At 39.0% G+C, this 22,150-nt stretch overlaps 2 protein-coding genes across 4 annotated transcripts in view; one reads left to right on the top strand and one right to left on the bottom strand.

Moving 5' to 3' along the window:
• Positions 1-9,187: 9,187 nt before the first annotated feature.
• Positions 9,188-22,150, bottom strand: part of Urm1 (Ubiquitin-related modifier 1) — a 33,947-nt gene continuing 20,984 nt past the window's right edge. The window contains exons 1-2 of one of the 2 annotated variants that reach the window (XM_089850164.1): positions 9,704-9,748; positions 9,188-9,608 (exon numbers count right to left, since the gene is read on the bottom strand). In XM_089850164.1, coding sequence (XP_089706290.1) covers positions 9,275-9,571 — 297 coding nt within the window. In that variant the 5' untranslated portion in view covers positions 9,572-9,608; positions 9,704-9,748 and the 3' untranslated portion in view covers positions 9,188-9,274. Of the gene's footprint in view, positions 9,609-9,703; positions 9,749-22,150 lie in introns of those variants that run through there. The other variant, XM_089850163.1, reaches the window with a different exon arrangement.
• Positions 10,702-21,638, top strand: Mrgn1 (Mahogunin ring finger 1). Of its 2 annotated transcripts, none has more exons than XM_089850151.1 (11): positions 10,702-10,916; positions 12,301-12,419; positions 12,834-12,922; positions 13,309-13,455; positions 14,112-14,296; positions 14,890-15,047; positions 15,853-16,198; positions 16,279-16,348; positions 16,427-16,802; positions 18,554-18,794; positions 19,823-21,638. In XM_089850151.1, exons 1-11 carry the CDS (start codon positions 10,832-10,834, stop codon positions 20,410-20,412), a joined length of 2,406 nt encoding a protein of 801 aa, XP_089706277.1. In that variant the 5' UTR covers positions 10,702-10,831; the 3' UTR covers positions 20,413-21,638. The 2 variants fall into 2 exon arrangements, with proteins under 2 accessions (XP_089706277.1, XP_089706276.1); XM_089850150.1 differs by having other exon boundaries at positions 16,427-16,814.

Raw genomic sequence — 22,150 nt, 5'->3', positions numbered from 1 at the left:
AATCACCACCATCTTCTGGTCTTCGTCCATTCGACTCGGACACCAGTCTGTACATACTGGTTTCCAATCACCACCATCTTCTGTTCTTTGTCAATCCCACATTGACACCAGTCTACACTTACACTGGCTTCTAACACCACCATCCACTGGTCTTCCGTCTATTCCACATACACACCAATCTGTATCATTGGCTTCTACTCCATTATCATCGTTTGGTTTTAGGATATACGCGGCGATCAGCTAGGGTTACGAGAAACGTCTAGCCTCACTAAGGTGGGATCGCCACCAAAGGTTTTCGCAATTGCGCTTTTTCCTTACTATTATAATGGAAACGAATCGTATATATACCCCAAAATTTGAAGAAAGTGGGCAAGAGGGGTACCCTTCACTTTAAACGTCAATATTAGCAAAGTTTGAGATGATAATAGGTATAACTTTATTTTAAACGATCTAACAATTATTAATGTTAATTATTGAACATTAAAATAATTAAAAATAATTATATTTATTTAAATATTAAAGATAACCCTCTCGTGCTAAGAGAGAGATTATCATCGCCTCCTATATCTACCAAGGCCCGTGCATGCGATATATTTCCTTCACTGCCTCCTATATCTATCAAGGCCCGTGCATTGTGATATATTTCATTCATTGCCTCCTATATCTATCAAGGCGCGTGCATTGTGATATATTTCATTCATTGCCTCCTATATCTATCAAGACCCGTGCATTACGATATATTTTTCAAAAATGGGAAGCTCCTCTCAGAAACATAATAATTTCTTTTTTCTGTATATGAAATGAAAATATGGATAATATTGCGCTCCTTCTTTAATGGTATGAATCCTTGCCTGTCTATTAATATTTTACGTAGTAGTAATACGTTTTTAGCGAAGTCTAGAGAGGATAAACATAAGCGAGATTGTTTCGGAAAAAAAATACTGCTTCCACTAATGGGTTTATACTCCTTGTTACTGTTGTATAGAGTAATCATGATAAAAGCTTAAAAAATTACGAGAGGACAGACCTTTTTTATCCTCTTGTTTTATTCTTAATAAGAATATAAAACATTTATTTTGTATCAAAAAATATTTTTTGGTGCTAAGATTGCTTTAAAAATATCCAAACGGTTAGGCATTGGTAAAAAAGACAAATGATATTTTTCAAATCTAATGAGATAACGCCCACCTAGTTGAAAATTGCCCTTTTTTATCCGCGGGAGCCATTCTTAATGAGAATTTCGATGCTAGTAGGTTGTCAATTAAACTACCGGTATATTATTGTTGTTGGAAATTGGATATTTAGTCAAATTAAGTGGTTGTAAAGAGCCAGCAGGTTTTTGCCGCTTCTTTTTGTGAGTATTTGATTTTTGTATGTAAAATGGAGGAAGATAATGTTGAGAGTAAGGATGAAATGCGGAAGCGCAAAGCGCGGGAAAGGATGAGGGCAAAAAGGTCGACGTTTTCATTGGATACTTTAGTTTATATAATCTTCTCGACACGGAGAGGTAATATTTTGGTTTTCCCAACTTGTTATCTTGTGATTTTGGGAGCGAAAATGGCTCACGTCTGCTTCTGTCAGAGCGGTGTAACTTAAGCCTTGGCTAAGAAGTTGGCTTTTAGCCGGGAGTGTGGCGCACTCCTGTAAGCCAAGCTTCTGGGCGGCAAAGTTTGAGGGAATACGACACATGTCGGCGATCCTACCCTATAGGTGCCGACTGCCCCGTGTCCGCCGGAGGTGACTTGACCCCCACATCCCTTCCGTCACCTCCCAAGTAAACCTCATTTCCTTCCCTGATTATTCACATACAGAAACCTGAATAATCGCATCCTTGTCGCGGACCCTTAAGGGACCCAATTTACATTGAAACCTCTAAAAAAAAAACAAAAAAAAAGTTGGCTTTTAGTCGGGGTTTCTAGTTTTCTACAAAACATGTAAACGATCGTCAATAATGTTTCGTTGTGATATAAGTGAGTGAGAATTCCGTGGTTAAATTAAAACGGTTTGGACAAATTTATTCGCAGTATCTTTAATATAAGAATTGCAACGTGATTCTACGTCCACCATATCACCATTTTTCTTTTCGACGGAGGTCCCAGCCAACGGAAGTTTTGGAACGAAAACCAAGGAGCATAGATACCACTACGATATACTGTAAGGTTGTATGTCCATAAACAGGCTAATCCTTCCTATGCGCAACGACAGAATCTTGTTGTTCGCGATTTTTACCATTAGCTCTATGGGCAGTTTCATACTTCCCCCCTGCGAAGGGGGGTTATTATGAACTCCTGGTAGGGGTAAGAGGTTCGGGCTAGCAGATGCCACCTAACCAAGGGCGGGTGGCGCGGTAGTTCTCGTTTTTACGACTAATTAAATGACAATTATTTTATTTTGTAATAAGAGATCATTTATTTTAATTATAATTTTTTTCCTTTTGTATTTAGAAAACAGCCTTTCTTTTAAGGCATAATGTTAGTTACGATTTTCCTTTAACATTAGTCTGCTGTATGATTTCGATCACGTAATTAATTTTAGGTAAAAACGGAAGGTACAGGGTCGAGTTAAGCATTTTTGCACCCGGGGACCGAGATTATGTGCGCCTTCTTAAGTCGGGAAAAAGGAACAGGAAATGTTGCTAACTCAATGCGCCCTCAACAAGCCTTGCGCCCCAGGGGTCAGTGCCCCCCCTTTAATCCGGCCCTGGGAAGATAAGTGAATTTATGAATGGTTTCTTTCATCCTATAGTTATGGAATATGTTACTTGCATTTAAGACTGAGTTTAGACCCGCAGAAAAACCAATGTTGGATATTTTAAAGTTGTCGTACTCGAGAATATCACTTATTTGGTCAATAAACTTGCAGGTTCCACTGACTAGGTTCGCGAGAATGATGGAATTCAAAAGGTTGTGAAACACAATCATGGAAAGCCACCAAACCATGAGTAATGCATTTATCGATGTTTCGTTGTTCGTGAATGAACAAGCTGCAATATTAAATCAGTTTTAAGCAAAGTAATTCTTCATTAGTGTCCCTCGGAGTCTCGCTCGGAGTAGCTATGCCGCTACACACTAAGTTCCCTTAATCTTTTCGCCACTCACGCTTGTCTTACTGGACAATTTTCTAAGTTAGGTTTTGTTTCAATGCGCGATATCTTACATTTTGCAAAAAGTGTTTCTAGATAACTCCAAAAGTATTCAAAACCGTGGCGGCTCTCTTTCTTAGGACGAATCCGTTCCATCCAAACACTAAGCAGTGACAACATCAAGTACGACCCAAAAATACACAGTGGCAACTGAATTTAATAATATCACATTTTTCCATATAAACTACAGAAATTCAATCTTCGGATTCCAATTCATATTTGACTTCATTAATATGCTTTTTTCCAAAAAAAGCTAAACAAATCTATTACCCAAGTTGGTATGTTGGAAATACTTGTCAAAGGCGAATTAGTTTGATAATCCCGACGCTTGGAAAACAAAACAATTCTTGAATAATAAAGTTCAGCGGTGAATCTCCGGTTCACGGGTAGTTGAGCGGTTTTCAAAAGAGCGTTTTGGAATAAAGCGGTTCCTAAAACCGCGGTTTGCAAAACCGCGTGGAAGCAAAACCGCGATTGCTGTTTCCGCGTTTCTCAATACAGCGCTATTTCCCAAACTGTGATTGATAGGGAGGGAAATATCTATTATATTAAGTATATAGGACAAAGAACAATATTATGCAAAAAGGAGTAATGTTATATCGGAGGTAAATATAAAATATATTTTTTTGGAAAAGGCATATTATTTTGGGACGTTAATGAAGATAAACAACAATATTTTGGAAAAGGCGTACTTTCGTACGCTCAAGATATAAACGCTGTAATCAAAATGCGCTAAAACGAGAAATGGCTATAATGGAAAACGCGTTTATGAAAAAGCCGTTTTGGACAATGCTGTTTTGATAACACGCCCAATCGATAACATACCGAATCTCCAATCCTCGTGCCTTTTCTTCGTAACACCGTAGGGGTACAGATATAAATCGTATGGCCCCTAAGTATAAAATAAAATACATGAATTTTAAGCAAAAGACAATTGCTTATATTACTTTTGCTTATATGCTCAGACTCCTTTCAAGGAAAAGTTCAGTTATCATAACATTATATCTTAATAGAACGGCCATTTCCTAAATATAAAAGAAAAATTACTTGTTTATACAAACTCATTAGCATTTAATTAGTCTTACAAACGAAGACTATTGCGCCATCCGCCATGGGTTTAGTGGCGTCTGCTAACTCGAACCTCTTACCTCGAACAATCATATAAGGGTAAATGATTGGATTTAGCAGGCGAGACTAAACCAATGACGGCGCAGTTTTTCCTCGTTTTTAAGACTAATTAAATGCTAATTAATTTGTATTAATTCGTAATACGAGATGATTTATTTTTTTTTAATATTTTTCCTTACATATTTAGAAAATGGCCGTTCTTTTAAGGTACAATATTATTACGACACTAAACCCATGACTGCGCGGTAGTTACACGTTTTTAAGACTAATTAAATGCCAATTATTTTGTAATAAGAGATCTATTATTTTTTTTTTAATAATTTTCCATATATTTAGAAAATGACCGTTCTTTTAAGGTATAATATTATGTAGCGTGAACTTTTCCTATATGTGAAATTTGTAGGTTTAGTCAGCGGTGTTCTCGCTGGAAGTATTCATTCTTACCCCGCCATGCTACTAACTAACTCTCATTGCGAATACGTTTTAATTTTGCGCTTTCTCTTATTTCACTTTTGAGGAAAATAGTTATGTGGCTAAAAATAATGCACTTGCCTTCCTGTCTTTATCACCAAGTGTCCAGCTATGTAACATAGTAGTGTCATACAAATTATTCACTTGTACAGTGATTTCCAAAATGGCTGGTAGGACCGAAGAACAGTTGGTTCTATGGACGATTTTGAGTCGAAAATGTTCTAGGATATTTTGCCTAGGGTTCTAAATCGGTAAATTTACCAGGGCAACAGTAATTTACTGTTTTCCTGGGTAAATTACGAAAACGGTAATTACCCTGGTTTTCTTTCTCTTGGAAAATGGTCTTAAAGCTACATGTTTTTCTCTACCCGGACATGCACACATATTTCTTCTCACGAGTAAGTCATACAAGGTCGAACGGCAAACGTGGGAAAAATTTGAAAAAGGAAATTAAATTCTATTTTCTCGTCTATTCTTGTTGTCGAGTTCCTTTGCTTCAGCTGGAAACGCTGTAGTTGTTAGAATTTTGTTCTAAAAACGTGAAATATCAATAATTCGCAAAATGGGTAAGAAGAGGAAAGTGGATGTTGCTGTTCAAAAGTATTTTGAGCTGCAAACATCAAAACTCGGTTTTTAAGTAGTGTACGATACTATGCTGTAAAAAGTATAGCTATGTTCAGGTGGTATTTTTCATTATTTAGCTTCAAAACGATTAATATATTTTATTTTTGAATATTCGTAAATTACGGCGTAATCTACCATTTTCCAAAATTACCGTAATTTTCGAACCCTAAGGGGATTGGAATGTCTTAAGGACGACCACATAAATTTAAGTAAAAAACTGAACACATCACTAAAACACTAACCGTAATTACCTTATGGCAAACTATAACAAGAACATTTTCGAGTCAAAATTCCGCCATAGAACCCCTCTGTGCTATCCTACCACCCTTTTTGGAATATAATGCTTCTGACTGAAGACCAGTAGACCACCCCGGTCTCACAATTGATTGCGCCTCAGTAATAACTAAAATAGCTTAAATAGCAATTAATTATCATACTTCAATCTCCTTGCCATGGTCATAGTCAAGTCTATTATGGGGCCTTTTGAATTTTTGAAGTATGTACCTTGATTAGCGCCAAATTGCCAATAGAAGAGAGGCCTGTACTGATAAGATAAAATGTAATGGAAACAATTTGAATTGATTTTGAAACTTAAAAGTATATACTGATGACCCCAACATATATCGATACTTTTAAAGCCCACAACAATTCCATTCCAACAATTGTATGACCACAGGGTCAGGATTTACACAAAACCATTCCATTGTCCGCCGATTATAATACATTGAAAACTTACTATATATATTAATGTTATTTTATATACTTACGGACGGTCTTTCTGCAACGCTTATTACCATTTCAAATGTTATCTACTAATCAGTATGGTTGAACAGTAAACCGATTAATATTTTGTTTGGAAACGAAAGTATTCCATCGTTTTGAAAATTTGTTACCAAGTGTTGTGGCTATCGCATTTTCGCACATAATGCATATTTCAAACGATTATGTATAGTACATCATTTGCCTGTACAAAAAATGAGGTAAAATTTATTGGAAAGACCAATATGAACTCTCAAAATGTGTCTGAACAATTCAATACTCGCTGGTGGTGTCATTTTAGTTTCTCTTTCCGTAAATCGTAGAAAATAAACACAATCAGAAATTAATCCTTTTATTGACCAATTTCACAATTTCTTTTCCCAAAAAAACTAAATCCACCAACTTAGTGTTCTATTGAAGGATTTCCCGAGCAATGTCTATTGTATTTCGAAAGCAACCTCAGCTCGACTAATCGACTCCCAGTAAACTGGTTCTGATGACGTAAAACTGGTGGATCAGGGACAATATATACTCATACGGGACAATCAAACAGTGCGGAATTCTTCATTTTCAATACGAGTTTAAAAATAAGATACATTTCTACAAACTCTTATAAGATATACGTTTCACAATTACTTTTAGAACCCGAGCTTCATACTCAATTTCAATACCATCCTCGTGTAATGCCAATTCCTGTGCATTACACCAGAAGTATATAATACTTCTCTTCGAGAGAAGTCTACCACAAAGCGGGGTAAGTGTAACGTCACTCTTCCCAACATCGGATCATTTAGAGCAAGGTATACTAAACCGTATCACATACACGATAAATAGTTCCCTCATCATTACTCTATCAGCGTTTAAATATTTGGCAAGACGCGCTTGTGCATTTTTGTCCCACGTCAAGACGAGGTTTGTGGGATGATTGCTGGGGATTTAGTGCCAAACAACTATAGAATTCACCTTTCGGTGCGATGCCTATTTGTTGTTTGATGAGCGGGAAAGCAAACTAAAAGGGTGAGCCTCTGAAGAATGACGTTACATAACTAAAGCATTAAGAGGATACAGAGTGTCATCCTTCTCCTATTATCCCCTTCTGATTACACTAAATAACTTTCTTGCTTATTACATAACCACTCCACACGGAGTAAAAACTAATAATAACATTTCTACCTTTGCATTTACACGGGTAGCTTGTTCTCTTCATAAACAGGCCTACAACACACATTGAAATTTATATACTCACATTCACCCAATGATCAATGCTTATTTCCATTATTTTAAATGTTATCTTCAAATCAGTATCTTCAAACCAATGAATCAGTCAGTAGAAAATGTTCACAATTGTTTTAAAATTTTGATTATTCAGTGTTGTTGTAATCCATGCATTAAATACACTTCAAAGGATTATGTACGAAAGGTTTAATAGATTTTTATTCGACAAATTTCCACTAAACGGATTACCAAAGCAAATAGAAAGTACAAAATGTGAGGCGAGAACCAATCTCTCGACTTGTGATTCACGTTCCCTCTCAACCAAAGAAACCTTACTTTGTCCTCCCCGATGACTGACTTTCATTTCCATTGCTTTCTAGGTAACATACAGTTTTCCTTAATCATTAAACCAAACATAATTAGCGTATTTCATCGGAGAAAATATTTTATATATATTTTCTGCGCTAATGTGAAATTTAGGTAATTAAGTTTGGGTTCATTTCTGAATTGTCGTGTAAACTGTCATTAAAGCGAGTAATTTGAGCTAGAGTATTCGCGAGAATTAGTTTGTCCACACTTTCAAAGCAACTAATCGCATTAAATATGCGAGTGCCTTTGGCGAAAATGAGTATTTTATGGTTCTTAACAAAACTTTTATTTTCAAAATGTTATTTTCTCCAAAGTTGGCAACGGGCTTTATAAAACTTAGGACAACAAGTTTGTAATGACCTTTTCAAAACTTAGGATAAGAAGTTTGTAATGACCTTTTCAAAACTTAGGATAAGAAGTTTGTAATGACCTTTTCAAAACTTAGGATAAGAAGTTTGTAATGACCTTTTCAAAACTTAGGATAAGAAGTTTGTAATGACCTTTTCAAAACTTAGGATAAGAAGTTTGTAATGACTTTTTCAAAACTTGGGTCTACATTATGTTGTAGCAAATGTAGATACGAGTTCTGATAAAAGTAATTAAACTCAAATTATCAAGAAAACTATTGGGTCAATTGAAGCTGGGTTATTAACAGTAGGAAATAGGGTATAGTTTTCACACTCGAAGTAAATATATTGAAGGCTTATTTTTCGAGTGAATTGCAGTTAATTATTTCCAAGATATTATGTCTAATTTCCTTCAATTAAGACTAATTCGATTAATTTTAATTGATGAATTTTAATTTTAATTACATGACTGTTCAAGCGTCAAGCGATACCGGCGATACTAAAGCATTTTCGTGCTCCGCGAACTCCATTTGAAATGATGGAAATAGGCTTAATATAATAATAATAGACGAACTAAAACTGGCGCATGCGCCTGCTCGACAATAGTTATTATTTTGGGCTCCCATTTCGCAAAAAACACCCTGTTTTACTATCATAATTACCGTTTTCGTAAATAACCAGGGTAAACCGTAAATTACATTAATTACCCGGGTAAATTACCGTTTACATTATAAATTACCTTGTACATTATCATGGTAAATTACCGTTTACATTATAAATTACCTTGTACATTATCATGGTAAATTAACATTTACATTAAAATGGTAAATTACCGTGTACATTACCATGGTAAATTTCAGTTTACATTACCATGGTAAATTTCAGTTTACATTACCATGGTAAATTTCAGTTTACATTAAAACGGTAAATTACCGTGTAGTCGGTCACACAGTTTTCAGACTAGGATGACTGATACCATTTACACCAGGAGGCGAAACTAATTGGTACTGCACTTTATCCGCCAAATGGCCTGACCTCCTGCTGAAAATGGTATCAATCCTGCTAGCCTGAAACCTATGTATACCTCTCCGTGACGTCATCGAAACAAGGACAAGTTAAAAATAATTAAATCTTATTCTGACTTTGAAACTCAATATTTATTAAAATAAAAAATATACAAAATGTGATAATTTTAAATTAAGAGTTACAACAATCAAATTTATCCTCCATGCAACGTTGAAATGAAGAGAATTTCGTCACCCGACTGTATCTCGTAATCTAATTGCCCTAATAACTCCCAATCGGAGTCGTTAACCAGGACTAGAATGCCTGCTCTAACCGAGTCTCCTTGCAGGAACAATTCGGGTCGTTCTTTAAGCATGTTTGCTTTCATCCAAACTAACAAAGATTTGATTGTCCACAATTCGCTATCTTTCTTGGGTAAAGAAACCACGTGATTTTTCTGATTCCCAAATAGAAATTCGGCACCACCACCAAATTGGATTTTGATATCCATTTATTTTTTTAGCGTCAATTCGTGAATTTCAGACAATCTAAACAGTATTTTAATAAACTTTTATATAAAACATCGATTATTTTAAAATTCTCTATTCTAAACTTGTAATTAATATGGCACAATCGGACGCACGTTTAAAATTGAAAAACGTAAATTTTGTTTTCCTAAGCAGACAATTTAGCAGACAACAGAGGACTGGAAATTTGAAATATTTTTCACTTTCAGCCAGGGCCGGAAATAAGAAAAAATTCTTATAGGACATGTGTCCAGTGACCCCTCCTTTGACTGGAAAATTTATATGACATTGTCCACTGGAGTGTGAAAAAATAGTGTCGCATCTTCCTAGTCAAGCTATCAAAACTTCGGAAAATTTATTGGTCAAAATGTCCAGTGACCCCTTAGATATTAAAAAAATTATGGGACATTTTAAAATTTCCGGCCCTGCTTTCAGTCCAATCTGAGAAACACAGTTTTTTTTTTTTTTAAATTGGCCATATGGCCTATGGCCAGTAGAGCAAAGCACTTTTATTTAAAAAACTGAACATTGGTCACTTAAAATGGTGAAACCTTGGTTCGTTTTTCATTATTTAAGTGGCCACAGGGCCAGTAGACATCCAAGCATTTAGTTTTTAAACTGGCGCAGCTAAAGTGGAGATTTATCCAGGGACTCCACCTAATTTATCAGCCTGTTTCGAAAATTCATTCAGCTTCTTCTTTCCATGTTTTATTTATTTAATTACATGGTATATCGTATATCACAAAATTTGATGTGATGATAGGAATTTTTCGGTTTTCCGAATTGGCCGGGGTCCTTCGGGACAGTCTGGGAAATAGCAGTGCACACTTCCTCTGGTCCAAAACCAGTTTATTAATTGCTTGGACTAGTTTTTTAATTCAAAAAGTGGGGGTTACTGGTCCTCGGGACCTGTTTATTAATTGCAAATCTATTGGAGAACAAAGGCTGGGACCAGTCCAAGTCCGGAGACCAGTTTATTATTTATGACACTAGGGGGGTCACTGGTCCCAAGGACTAGTTTAAAAAATATATTTATTTCCCAGACTGAATCGCGAATGTCCTTCACCATAGCCCACTCGATCACGCGCTCAGCGACAACACAACTTGCCAACCACGTCCACAACAGTTTTGTTTATCAACAACAGAACTTGGCTTTAATTAGATGAGTTAGGTTTACAGTGTTCTTGATTAGGAATGGTTTAACTTTAATGGAATAAAATTAATTAAAGTAATTAAACTAAAAAATGGGGGCATTTTCGAGTCGACAAAATGCGCGAGTGGAAGAAGTCGACCTGGGATCAAATACTTACCGTTATCCTCCGAAATGTGGTAAGCCTTGGTAGATTAAACTGCTTTTTATAAATATTTTTACATTTCTAAACAGGTAGGCCTACTCGTCTTATAAACTTATTCTTATTAAAGAGTAGTAGGTAGAATTAATTATAAATAAACATAACTTTTTAACATGGAAAATTCCCATTCAATGAAATAAATGAATTGGAATTTAACTTTTTGGTTTTTTTTTCTTCAACTAAGCTTCAATGTTCAAACCATGGATGAAGGATGCGCGTGAAAAACATTCGTCGCTTTATAGGATGTGCAACTCACTATATACTAAAAAGTAGACTAGTCGATACTAGCGCCGCCTGGCTACCAGCGCTGGAAACCCTAGCGGGAAAAGTAAAAAAATACTGGACATAAGAAAAAACCCCACTGTTTTGCTTCTAGCAGACGACGCTAAGGAAAAAAATCGAGGGTATCGCGCGCGTGTTTTTTTCTTATGTCCAGTATTTTTTATTTTTCCCGCGAGGGTTTCCAGTGCTGGTAGCCAGGCGGCGCTAGTATCGACTTGTCTACTTTATAGTATAGGGAGTTGCACATCCTGTAGAGCGTCGAATGTTTTTCACGCGCATCCTTCATCCATGGTGATTTAGCGCAACATAATGACTTAAAATTCAATGAAGAGAAAAGTGCAGTTCTGACAAATCCAAAAAATAAGAACTGGCCCTTGACTAGTAGTGAAGACTATAGTCTGCTACTATGAACTTCTTGGTGACGTCACGTCCCCGAAGCTTCTCCCCTCTCAGTGATGGCGTCATCAAAATTCTGAAGATGGCGACCAAATGGCGTCATCAAAATTCAAGATGGCGACCAAATGGCGTCATCAAAATTCAAGATGGCGACCAAATGGCGTCATCAAAATTCTGAAGATGGCGACCAAATGGCGTCATCAAAATTCAAGATGGCGACCAAATGGCGTCATCAAAATTCAAGATGGCGACCAAATGGCGTCATCAAAATTCAAGATGGCGACCAAATGGCGTCATCAAAATTCTGAAGATGGCGACCAAATGGCGTCATCAAAATTCAAGATGGCGACCAAATGGCGTCATCAAAATTCAAGATGGCGACCAAATGGCGTCATCAAAATTCAAGATGGCGACCAAATGGCGTCATCAAAATTCAAGATGGCGACCAAATGGCGTCATCAAAATTCAAGATGGCGACCAAATGGCGTCATCAAAATTCAATAGGGCTGCCCATGACGTCATCACTGACTCAACCCCTTTGTTTTGAGTTAGTGATGACGTCATGGGTAGCCATCTTTAAACTAAACCACAGATGAGACATTATTTAAATTGTGGAAATTTTCAAATTTCTTTTTCGGCAATTGAAAATTTTATAAATAACATAAAGGCTTTTTTATTTTCAGGAAACTATTTTGCCAGTCATTTCATTATGGGTGGAGAGCGCTTCGAAACGACGCAACCAGAAGCCTATTTATTTGGTGAAAATATGGACCTGAATTTTCTGGGAGGAAAACCGACTCCTGTACGTTTTAAGCCTAACTATCTGCATACCTGAAGAAAATATCGGGTACCCGTCCTGGTACCCGAAAAAACGTATCGGGTAACCGTCCTGATACCCGAAAAAGGGTATCGGGTACCCGCCCTGGTACCCGAAAAAAAGTATCGGGTGCCCGTCTTGATACACGAAAAAGTATCGGGTACCCGCCCTGATACCCGAAAAAAATATCGGGTACCCGTCCTGACGCCCGGAAAAATATCGGGTACCCGTCCTGACACCCCGAAAAATAGTATCGGGTACCCGCCCTGATACCCGAAAAAGTATCGGGTACCCGCCTCGATACCCGACCAAGCAAAATTTTGATTCCCCAAACCCGATTAAGCATCCAGAAATCCCAAGCCCGCCCGCACAGCCCTAAATTGAATTTCTTTCTTTCAGTTCCCATATCCCGCACCTCAGTTGAATGAACCGACGAAAACCTTACGAAGTCTCGTCAACATTCGGAAAGAATCACTTCGATTTATCAAGTAAATACGCATTAATCTTATTGGGCCGAAGTATGATGGGTTCTATGGGCGATTTTGAGTGGAAACTGTTCTATGACATACCTTTTTGAACGCTGTAGACTTAATGGAACAAATTTAGAGTCAATTCGACGTTAGGCACTCCTTGATCTTCATCGTGACAATAGAGACAAATGTGTTTCTCTTTCTTACCAAAGTATAGTGGGTTCTATGGGCGATTTTGAGTGGAAATTGTTCTATGACATACTTCCTTGAACGCTGCAAACTTAATGGAACAAATTTAGAGTCAATTCCGATCGTCTTTAGGCACTCCCTGTTCTTGACTTCATCGTGACAATAGAGACAAATGAGCTTTTCTTTCTTTCTTTCTTTCTTTCGTTCTTTGTTAGAGCGCCGGATGAATACCAGAAACCTGTTGTGGAAGGTCAAGTAACGAGTCCAGTTTACAATATTGAATTTGCCTTTGATTCGGACGTTCGTTGCGCCATCACCATCTACTACTTTTGTAGCGAAGAAATTACAAGTACTATGGCAATGTGAGTCGTGTATCGGAGTATTTTCACGAGCTTCCTTTATCCATGACCATAGACATTAGAACATGTATTAAGAATCCCGGGTTGTCTCCCTCCCAAGTACTGATCGCGTTCGACGCTGTTTAAGTAACTTCGCGTGTTAATTAACATGGATGGGGTTTGTAATATTTTAGTTTACCTCGCCGCTTGTAGATGGCGCCATAAGCGATTACTCACCCCATCACACATACTTAAGGGATTCTGCCATAGACTGGGGCTCGAACCCGCCGGGAACTTGTCTCCCCTCCCAAGTACTGATCGCGTTCGACGCTGTTTAACTAACTTCGCGTGTTAACATGGATGGGGTTAGTAATATTTTAGTTTACCTCGATGCCTGTAGATGGCGCCATAAGCGACTACTCACCCCATCACACATACTTAAGGGATTCTGCCATAGACCGGGGCTCGAACCCGCCGGGGGTTGTCTCCCCTCCCAAGTACTGATCGCGTTCGACGCTTTTTAAGTAACTTCGCGTCTTAACATATTTTAGTTTACATCGCCGCTTGTAGATGGCGCCACAGGCGACTACTCACCCCATCACACATTCAAAGGGGTTTTGCCATAGTCACGTGTTGGACGTCGAAAATTCAACTGTTCCTCTTGTACCTTTGAAATTTAGATATACTCCTAAGGACCCAGCCATGAACTCGGAGACGTACCATTACAAGAGGGGAGCCAATCAGCAGTTCATCCAATTGACGCACACATTTGAGCCCAGTCGTTTTACGGAAGAACAGCTACTCTATCACTATGAAGATGATCTCATTCCTGTCGTTATTCAGTGTGTCGCCCAAGAAGGAGAAGGTTCGTTAACTATTTTGTAATTAAGGTACCGCTTGCCCTAGAAGGCTGAAAATTTGCAGGAACGTTACTCATAAGTAGTAGGCGCGTACCAAGAAAGATTTCCCCCCCAATCCGCCGCCATCTTAAAAAATGGCGCCCAGAAATGTAAAAAATCTTCTCTATGCAACAAAGTCCGCGCTTTCCAACCCATTTCTCAAATATTTAGTACACTGGTTTCCTTCAACCTATAGACGGGCTGAATGGTCTTTTGGGTTCGATCTGTTGCCATCTTTTTAAATGGCGGCCAGAAATTTAAAAACCCTTCTTTATGGAATAATGTCCGCGTGAAAAGTAATAAAAAATGCATCTCTAGGGGCTGACGGGCAACGCCGAGTGCCTTCGCTCCTTGGGTATGGCTACAAAAATATTAGTCGAATCAGTAAAATCTACCCATTCTTTATATCATTTTGATGGAAGTTCTTATTTTAAAATTAAAATAAAAGACTTCTTATTACAAATTAGAATTAGTACATTTAATTAGTCTTAGAAATAATTAAGGACTAGTGCGCCACCCCGCCGCCATTGTTTTAATGGCGTCTGAATTTCTATTCCAGAGCCCAGACAATCGCATATTCTATTCGCTATTGTGGAGAAAAACTCGGAGACGGGTTACGTGTTGAAACCCTTGAAACAAAAATTGTTCGTTGATGGACTTTGTTACTTAATGCAGGAAATATACGGCATTGAAAACAAGAACATCAATCAATCGAAAGTAAGTTCATATTTTGTATGGATGACATTTTGAAATGTGGCTTAGTTATTGGGGGACTCATAAGTTCATAAGATATGTTGTCCATAAGTTTGCAATTTCTGGTAACTTAGAAACTGGAGCTTGTCATGAAGTGAGGGAGGGAGGTAGGTCATAGATTCGAGGTAAAGCGACATACGCCTGGTGAGGCGCTGACAAAGGCTTAGTAATTCAGACTAAAAGTTGAAGGGATATGCGATGTGTTACTATAAGATATGTTGGCCATAAGTTTGCCAGTTTGTCACTGATAACTTAGAAACTGGAACTTGTCATGAAGCGAGTGAGGTAGGTCATAGATTCGAGGTAAAGCGACATACGCCTGCCTGGTGAGGCGCTGCTGTCAAAGGCTTAGTAAATCAGACTAAAAGTTGAAGGGATATGCAATGTGTTACTAAGGGCGGGCTCTATATCAATGCTTGTCTTCCATAAAGTAGAGCCTCTACCTTAGACCATTGAACACATAGATGGACAGCTGGAAACGTAAGGGTTCTTCTAATGGTATCGCCTGTTGTGACGTGTCGTCGCCCCTAGCTAGAGATAAGCCTTAGGTTATGGCTATGGTTTGAGTCGAAAAAGGTTCAATATTGGTCGCGGGGTGGCGCAAGAGAGGCGCTGCCCTAAAAGAACCACGCGCCACCCATATCTCCATTCCATTCAAGTCCATCTGTGTTTAATGGTGTTAGAACCAATTACCATCTATGCAAATATAGGCTAAAGGCCCTTCATGGTATTGTTGGTCAAAATGTCTTGCTTGTCTTATTTAAACTAGGACATTAGCGACGAAGAAGTTGAGGACAATGGTTCGGAATGCGTCATTTGCATGAGCGAATCTCGCGATACGTTGATTTTACCATGTCGTCATCTGTGCTTGTGTTACGGGTGCGCCGACTCGCTGCGGTATCAGGCCAACAATTGCCCCATCTGCCGAGCCCCATTCAGAGCTCTTCTTCAGATTAGGGCCGTTAGGAAGATAATGACTGGAATGACGCCCAATGCCCTTGGCAACAATATCGGCGATACTCAACCCCCACAAGCCATTCCTCCCGGCTACGAAGCAGTGTCTCTCATTGAGGCCCTTAATGGTCCATGTCAGACTTCGGCACCACCACCATCTGGTAAGTCCACCAAGGCCTATTTATTGAGGTACGATACACGCGTTGTTAAAAAGGCTTAAGTATGTGTTTTAATATATCAGTTGTACATGGAGCTGTTCCAGCCTTTACCGAAAGTCCCGATAACCGAATGCAACGTAGAGGCCTCGATCGGTAAATTTCGAAAAAATGCTGTCTCTTCTTACTTCGTGACACATTTTGGCTTGAAACTCGCGATATTTTAACCCCTAGGGTCAAATCGAGCAGCGCCTCCTGCATTCGAGGTCAAAGTGGCGGGGGTAGCACCTGTTCCGAAAAGGGTGATTCTGACTCGGAACGTACTGTCAGGCATCCATGGACCGAGACTGGCGACTCCCAGACGGGTCTGGTGTCGGTCAGCGCCACTGCTCTGTCCGCAACCAGCGAGGCCTCGGCCATTCCTGGTAGTGGAAACACGCCCAGAAAGTCTCATCGCAAATCGGAATCTCTTAATCTGAATTCGCGCAACGAGCTGGGGACCAAGAAACACCGGAAAGGCTCTCGTACGGCTTCGGCCCCCGAAAAAGTTCGTCTACTCGCTGACTCCATGCAAATAGTGAATGAAATGGGCGGGGCTAAGCGCAAAAGTGTAAGTTACGGTGTAGGTATCCTTTCACCCCCTTTCCGCTCCTCTTAATTATCTTCAGCTTGCAATCAGACTTATTTGACACTAACCTTTTTAAAACAAAGCGCGGGTCACGTGGTTGTGGTTCCCCTTTAAGTTGACTTTAATCCTGAACTCCGGGTGGGTTTTGCAGGGTTCATACAAACCTGGAAAACAGGGAAAAATTGGGGAAATAAATAGTTGACAAAAACCTCAGGGAAATTTCGAATTTTTAATAAAGTTCAGGGAAATTTAGAATTTTTAATAAAGTTCAGGGAAATTTCGAATTTTTAATAAAATTCAGGGAAATTTCGAATTTTTAATAAAGTTCAGGGAAATTTAGAATTTTTAATAAAATTCCGGGAAATTTGGAATTTTTAATAAAATTCAGGGAAATTTAGAATTTTTAATAAAATTCAGGGAAAATTTACAATTTTTAATAAAATTCAGGGAAATTTACAATTTTTAATAAAATTCAAAAATTCAGGGAAATCAGGGAAATTTGCGTCCAACAGGGGCCGAGTAATTAAGCAAAATGTTCGTGAACATCCCCTCCATAGGATTAACATTACACTATACTTTGGAGGCTCATAACTCTGGTTCTACTAGAGATACGGGGATGTCCTTTGAGTATGTTATAGTCTTATTTGTCCCCCATCCAACCATACTAAAAACTTAGGGCTACGACAAACAGGGGCCGAGTAATTAAGCAAAATGTTCGTGAACATCCCCTCCATAGCATTAACATTACACTATACTTTGGAGGCTCATAACTCTGGTTCTTCTAGAGATAGGGAGATGTCCTTAAAGTATGTTATAGTCCTATTTATCCCCCATCCAACCATACTACAAACTTAGGGCTACGACAAACAGGGGCCGAGTAATTAAGCAAAATGTTTGTGAACATTCCCTCCATAGGATTTAACATTACACCCAACTTTGGAGGCTCAAAACTCTGGTTCTTCTAGAGATACGGGGATGTCCTTTGCCCCCCCCCCCGTCCTTCGATAGCATTTGATCCGTAGGATCCTTTATATAGGGGAAAAACCTGGAAAACTCAGGGAAGTATATGGGGGAAAACCTGAAAATCTTAGGGAAATTTGTTTTCCAAAAGTTGTATGAACCCTGTTTTTGCTTGGTGAAGGCTAGTGGGCGAGGTTTATAAGCGCACGTATAAATCCCGCCCACAAATGGTATCCTCCTACCTTCGCCAAACCAAAACTGGAGTTAGTAAGGAAAGTCGCCTTGTAGGGGAACCACGTGACCTTTACAAAGCATTGATTGTGTCAAACAAGTCTGTGTGTCTGTTCTTCTTGGCTCTTTGCGTGTGTTCTAATGGATTGTCACTTTTTGCATGCAATTGATCAGAATAGGATATTTTTGTACACGGTAGGCAATTAACATTTTTATTTCGTGTAGTAATTAAACGTACGTAGCTTTGGTTTAGTGCAATGTTAAATTATTGCCAAGGTTAATTGCCACGTTGCAGGGCTTTCATCCTGTGAGCATAATTGTAATTGTTCCGCTTACTCACGATGCGGCTTAGAAGACTTAATTCATAAATTTATGCAAGGCTTAGAAGACTTGGCTTGAAAATAAACGAATCTAAAACCAATTCATTCATAAATTTACGCAGCGCATTGCATTGCATTGCTAATTAGCGAAACTTCAACTTACAATGGTTTCCGTTGGCCTAATTGGTGTTTATTTTCTTTTATTTGGTTTTTTTTTTGAAGGAAAAAGAGGAGTCTTTGGCCGAAACCAAGTCCTTGTTGGAGTCTTCGGTTGTCAGTTCGAATAGCGAAGTGGGAGGAGGGGCAAGTGGAAGCAGCAGTCATGTCGAGGGAGCCACTAATAGTAGCGGGGGAAATTCTCAATGTAGCCCCACCACCTCCAAAACTAGCCCCAAACAAAACATATCCGTGTCCACGCCACATTCCTTGCATTTACTCGAAAGAAGTTCAACTCTCGCACCAGGTAATTATTAACATCATTCTTTAAGCTTAAGCCTAAGACCATTGAACACAGATGGACTGGAAAAATTATAAGCTAAAACTGTCCCTGTTCTTCTAATGGCATCGCCTGTCAGCAGCGCCCCTAGCGGGAGATTCCCGAAACTTAATTCGACTCATAAGCCTTCAATATGTTATGGCTGCTATGGTTTGAGTCGAAAAAGTTTCAATTTTGGTCGCAGTGTGGCGCTAGAGACGCTGCCCTAAAAGAACCAAGCGCCATCTGTGGTTAATGGTCTTAGGTGCAACAAGATGTTCCATAAATGGTTGTTGGACCGAAATACAGTGGATTTTATGGTCGAATATTGTGTCGAAAATGTCCTATGACTTTTGCCCCCAAGGACCACCCTTGTACAGATATGTAGCAATCCAAGATGGCCGCCATCACAAACTCAAACTAAAATTTAAAACTCACTCAAAAATTCCTGCTAACGCGTGTTCCTGGCCTTAAGCCCGGCCTTCCAACTTGCTATTTCCCCCCTTTTGTACTAATCTTAGGGGATTGGTCAATTCAACTGGCCCAGACCAACAAACAAGCAACAGAGGGAGATTTTTGAGTGAGTTTTAAGTTTTGGTTTGAGTTTGTGTTGACGTCATGGCCGCCATCTTGGATTTATTTTTGATGCAATCGTATGGGCGCCATCTTGGATTTATTTTTGATGACATAACTACTCAACTGGTGTTTGCTTTTATTCTGAACTTATTGGAATGGAGAAACCTTTAGTTTAAATCGCAATAGAAATCTATCAAGCTGTTCCGAGACTTCAATATCCCTTTACTCAACATGACCATACAACTTTTTGACTCATTTAGACAAGTCAACTTGAGTTGAGTTGAGTTGAGTAAACTAGTTGGGTTGTATGATCAGATGTCGGAAAAGTTGAATGACCAAATTGAAAATTGATCACAGAGCAACTTTTGACCCATCTAGTTGAGTCAAAAGTTGTATCCTCTGCAAAGGCCTTTATAGTCCCAACCCTTTTCACTTTGTAGACGTATCCCCGGGTGGCGACGAGTCGGATTATTTCACACCGGAAGATCCAAGCACGACTATTCTGGTTGATCAGGGAACGGATACTTCGTTAGACACTCGAGTCTCCATCGACGTCTCCTTTCGAGAAGATATCTCGGCTCTACTCGGCCAAAACAGTGGCGCTCGCAATGTGGACGAACCTCGACGCAAACACAACTCCGGGGTCAAGTACTCGGCCGAAGAAGGAATGGAGATGGAGGGACTAAACACGCCTCCTTTGGCACCCAAAGACCTTACGGAGACGGCTACCATTTCCATTGCCGAAATGGTGGATGACATTGAGAAGGATATCGAAGAGGAGGAGAAAGATGATACTTTCAGTAGCGGTAGTAGCCCGCAGCACCATCTATCGCCTACTCAACGATTACTGTCGGCCGGTAGCGCGCATTCCACCACTGTTAGTATTGAGAATGGAGTTAGTTCGTTGCCAGGAACCCCGGCCAGTAACGGTAGTAATCGTAGTAGCGGAGATAGCTTTAGTAGTGGTTCCAGCACTCGAATGCTGATTCCAAACACCCAAGCTGCTGCTACCGAAAAAGTGACGCAGTAGTGACTAATTCAGGACTTAAGGCTCATTCAGACGATCCAACTTTTTGACTCAGGTCGATGGGTCAAAAAGTTGTATCAACTTGGCCAACTTTTGAAGGGAAAAGTGAAATAAATCCTTCCTATTCACACGACTAACCTTTTACCGCCAAATGGAACTTTTTAAGCGCCACCTACCTTGGCACTTATGATATAATAACCCGCGAAAAAGGCTTTTTTTATAATTCATTTTGATTGGCTGGAGAAATGAACTTAAAAAGTTGGGTCAGCAAAAATTGGATCACTGATCCAATTTTTCCTAGCCAACTTTTTTGGTGACTCAACTGATCCAGCGTCTATTCACACGATCCAACTACTTGATTCAACTCGAGTTGACCCATCAAGCTGAGTCAAAAAGTTGGATCGTCTGAAAGAGCCTTAAGTCACCTTTAATCGATTAGGGCTGATAGTTTCTAATTAGTCGCTAATTAGTTATGAAAATTAGGCGATATTTTTTAAATCTGACTGTAAGGACTGTACTCTTAATTTTAATTTAAAAATATGCCCAAATTTAATATAATGTTTGAGTAAATTTATTCAAAACAGTTTTTTAGGTTGTAAAAAACTTTAACTATGGCGCATGTAATTTGTATTGTAAACCTAAGGCCATTAAACACAGATGCATTGAAAAATTTGGATAGGGGGCGTGGTTCTTTTAGGGCAGCGTCTCTAGCGCCACACCGCGACCAATATTGAAACTTTTTCGACTCAAACCATAGCAGCCATAACGTAATAAAGGCTTATGAGTGGAAAACTTTCGGAACTCTCCCGATAGGAGCGCTGCTGACAGGCGATGCAATTAGAAGAACGGGCCTTGGGTTTTAGCTTATAGTTTTTCCCGTCCATCTGTGTTTAATAGTCTTTGGATTGAATAATTAGTGTAAACTCATTTAACCAGTGGAACGAAATTAGGGGAGATTTTAACGGAATTGTACAGATTTAACATGGAAATAATAATACACGTGACAGTCTCCATCTACACTTCGTAACATCGTAACGATGTGGGTGGGTACTTGACGCGTGTATTGACGTCATTATAATGGAAGCTCCTCCTACATTATAAGCATCGTGGAGAAACAATATATTTAGTCCATATGCCACCACTGTTATATCAAATTCCATGTTTGGATGTAAATTTCTCTTTCAATTATATATAGTGTAATGAATTTTAATAAAAATATTTAAATTGAGTATTCAGCAGTGATGAGGTAAGACGGATTGGAAATGAGGTAAGACTAGTGTCCTGCGCTACCGGTCCATAAGTTGGGCCCAGTGTTGTTCCTTTGACTTTTGGGAACGTACTTTCCTCAATAGTAAAACGTACTACACCAATGGGAGGCTTTTTGAAAACGTACTTTTCCCCTTTGAGGGTATTAAAATTTTCTTCCCCCTTTCAACGAAAGGCTTTTGGCGCCATCTTGCGGCGTAATTTTCGTCCCATAGACGTTAATGTTAATTTGAAAATGTACTTTCAAAACATGAAATCGTACTTTTCGTGCTGAAGACTTAAAAATGGACTAAAAAAAGTACAGTTGTACTCAGAACAACATTCCGTACTCTCCCAGTGTACCTCGCGCCCGCCCCTACCCTTGGTAGGCGATTTCTAAGCGCTGTGGCTTAGCGCCATTGTATTTGTGTGAGAACTAGGCAGATAGCTTCTATTTTTAAGACAGAGGGGCGTCCTCCTTCACAATTCCGTACTG

This window comes from Phalangium opilio, unplaced genomic scaffold (assembly GCF_054372755.1).
Source record: "Phalangium opilio isolate 3A_F unplaced genomic scaffold, DU_Popi_V2 ptg000089l_1, whole genome shotgun sequence".
NCBI classification, from domain to species: domain Eukaryota; kingdom Metazoa; phylum Arthropoda; class Arachnida; order Opiliones; family Phalangiidae; genus Phalangium; species Phalangium opilio.
Note: the sequence above shows the minus strand (reverse complement) of the source record. Positions and strands in the feature narration are given on the sequence as shown.

What these genes read in the sequence shown, in the direction of transcription:
- Mrgn1 (XM_089850150.1), top strand. Translation starts at nt 10,832, where the DNA reads ATGGGGGCATTTTCGAGTCGACAAAATGCGCGAGTGGAAGAAGTCGAC. An exon ending in CCGTTATCCTCCGAAATGTG is followed by an intron (nt 10,917 to 12,300) that starts GTAAGCCTTGGT and finishes TTTTATTTTCAG; the next exon opens with GAAACTATTTTGCCAGTCAT. An exon ending in AAGTTCAACTCTCGCACCAG is followed by an intron (nt 18,795 to 19,822) that starts GTAATTATTAAC and finishes TTCACTTTGTAG; the next exon opens with ACGTATCCCCGGGTGGCGAC.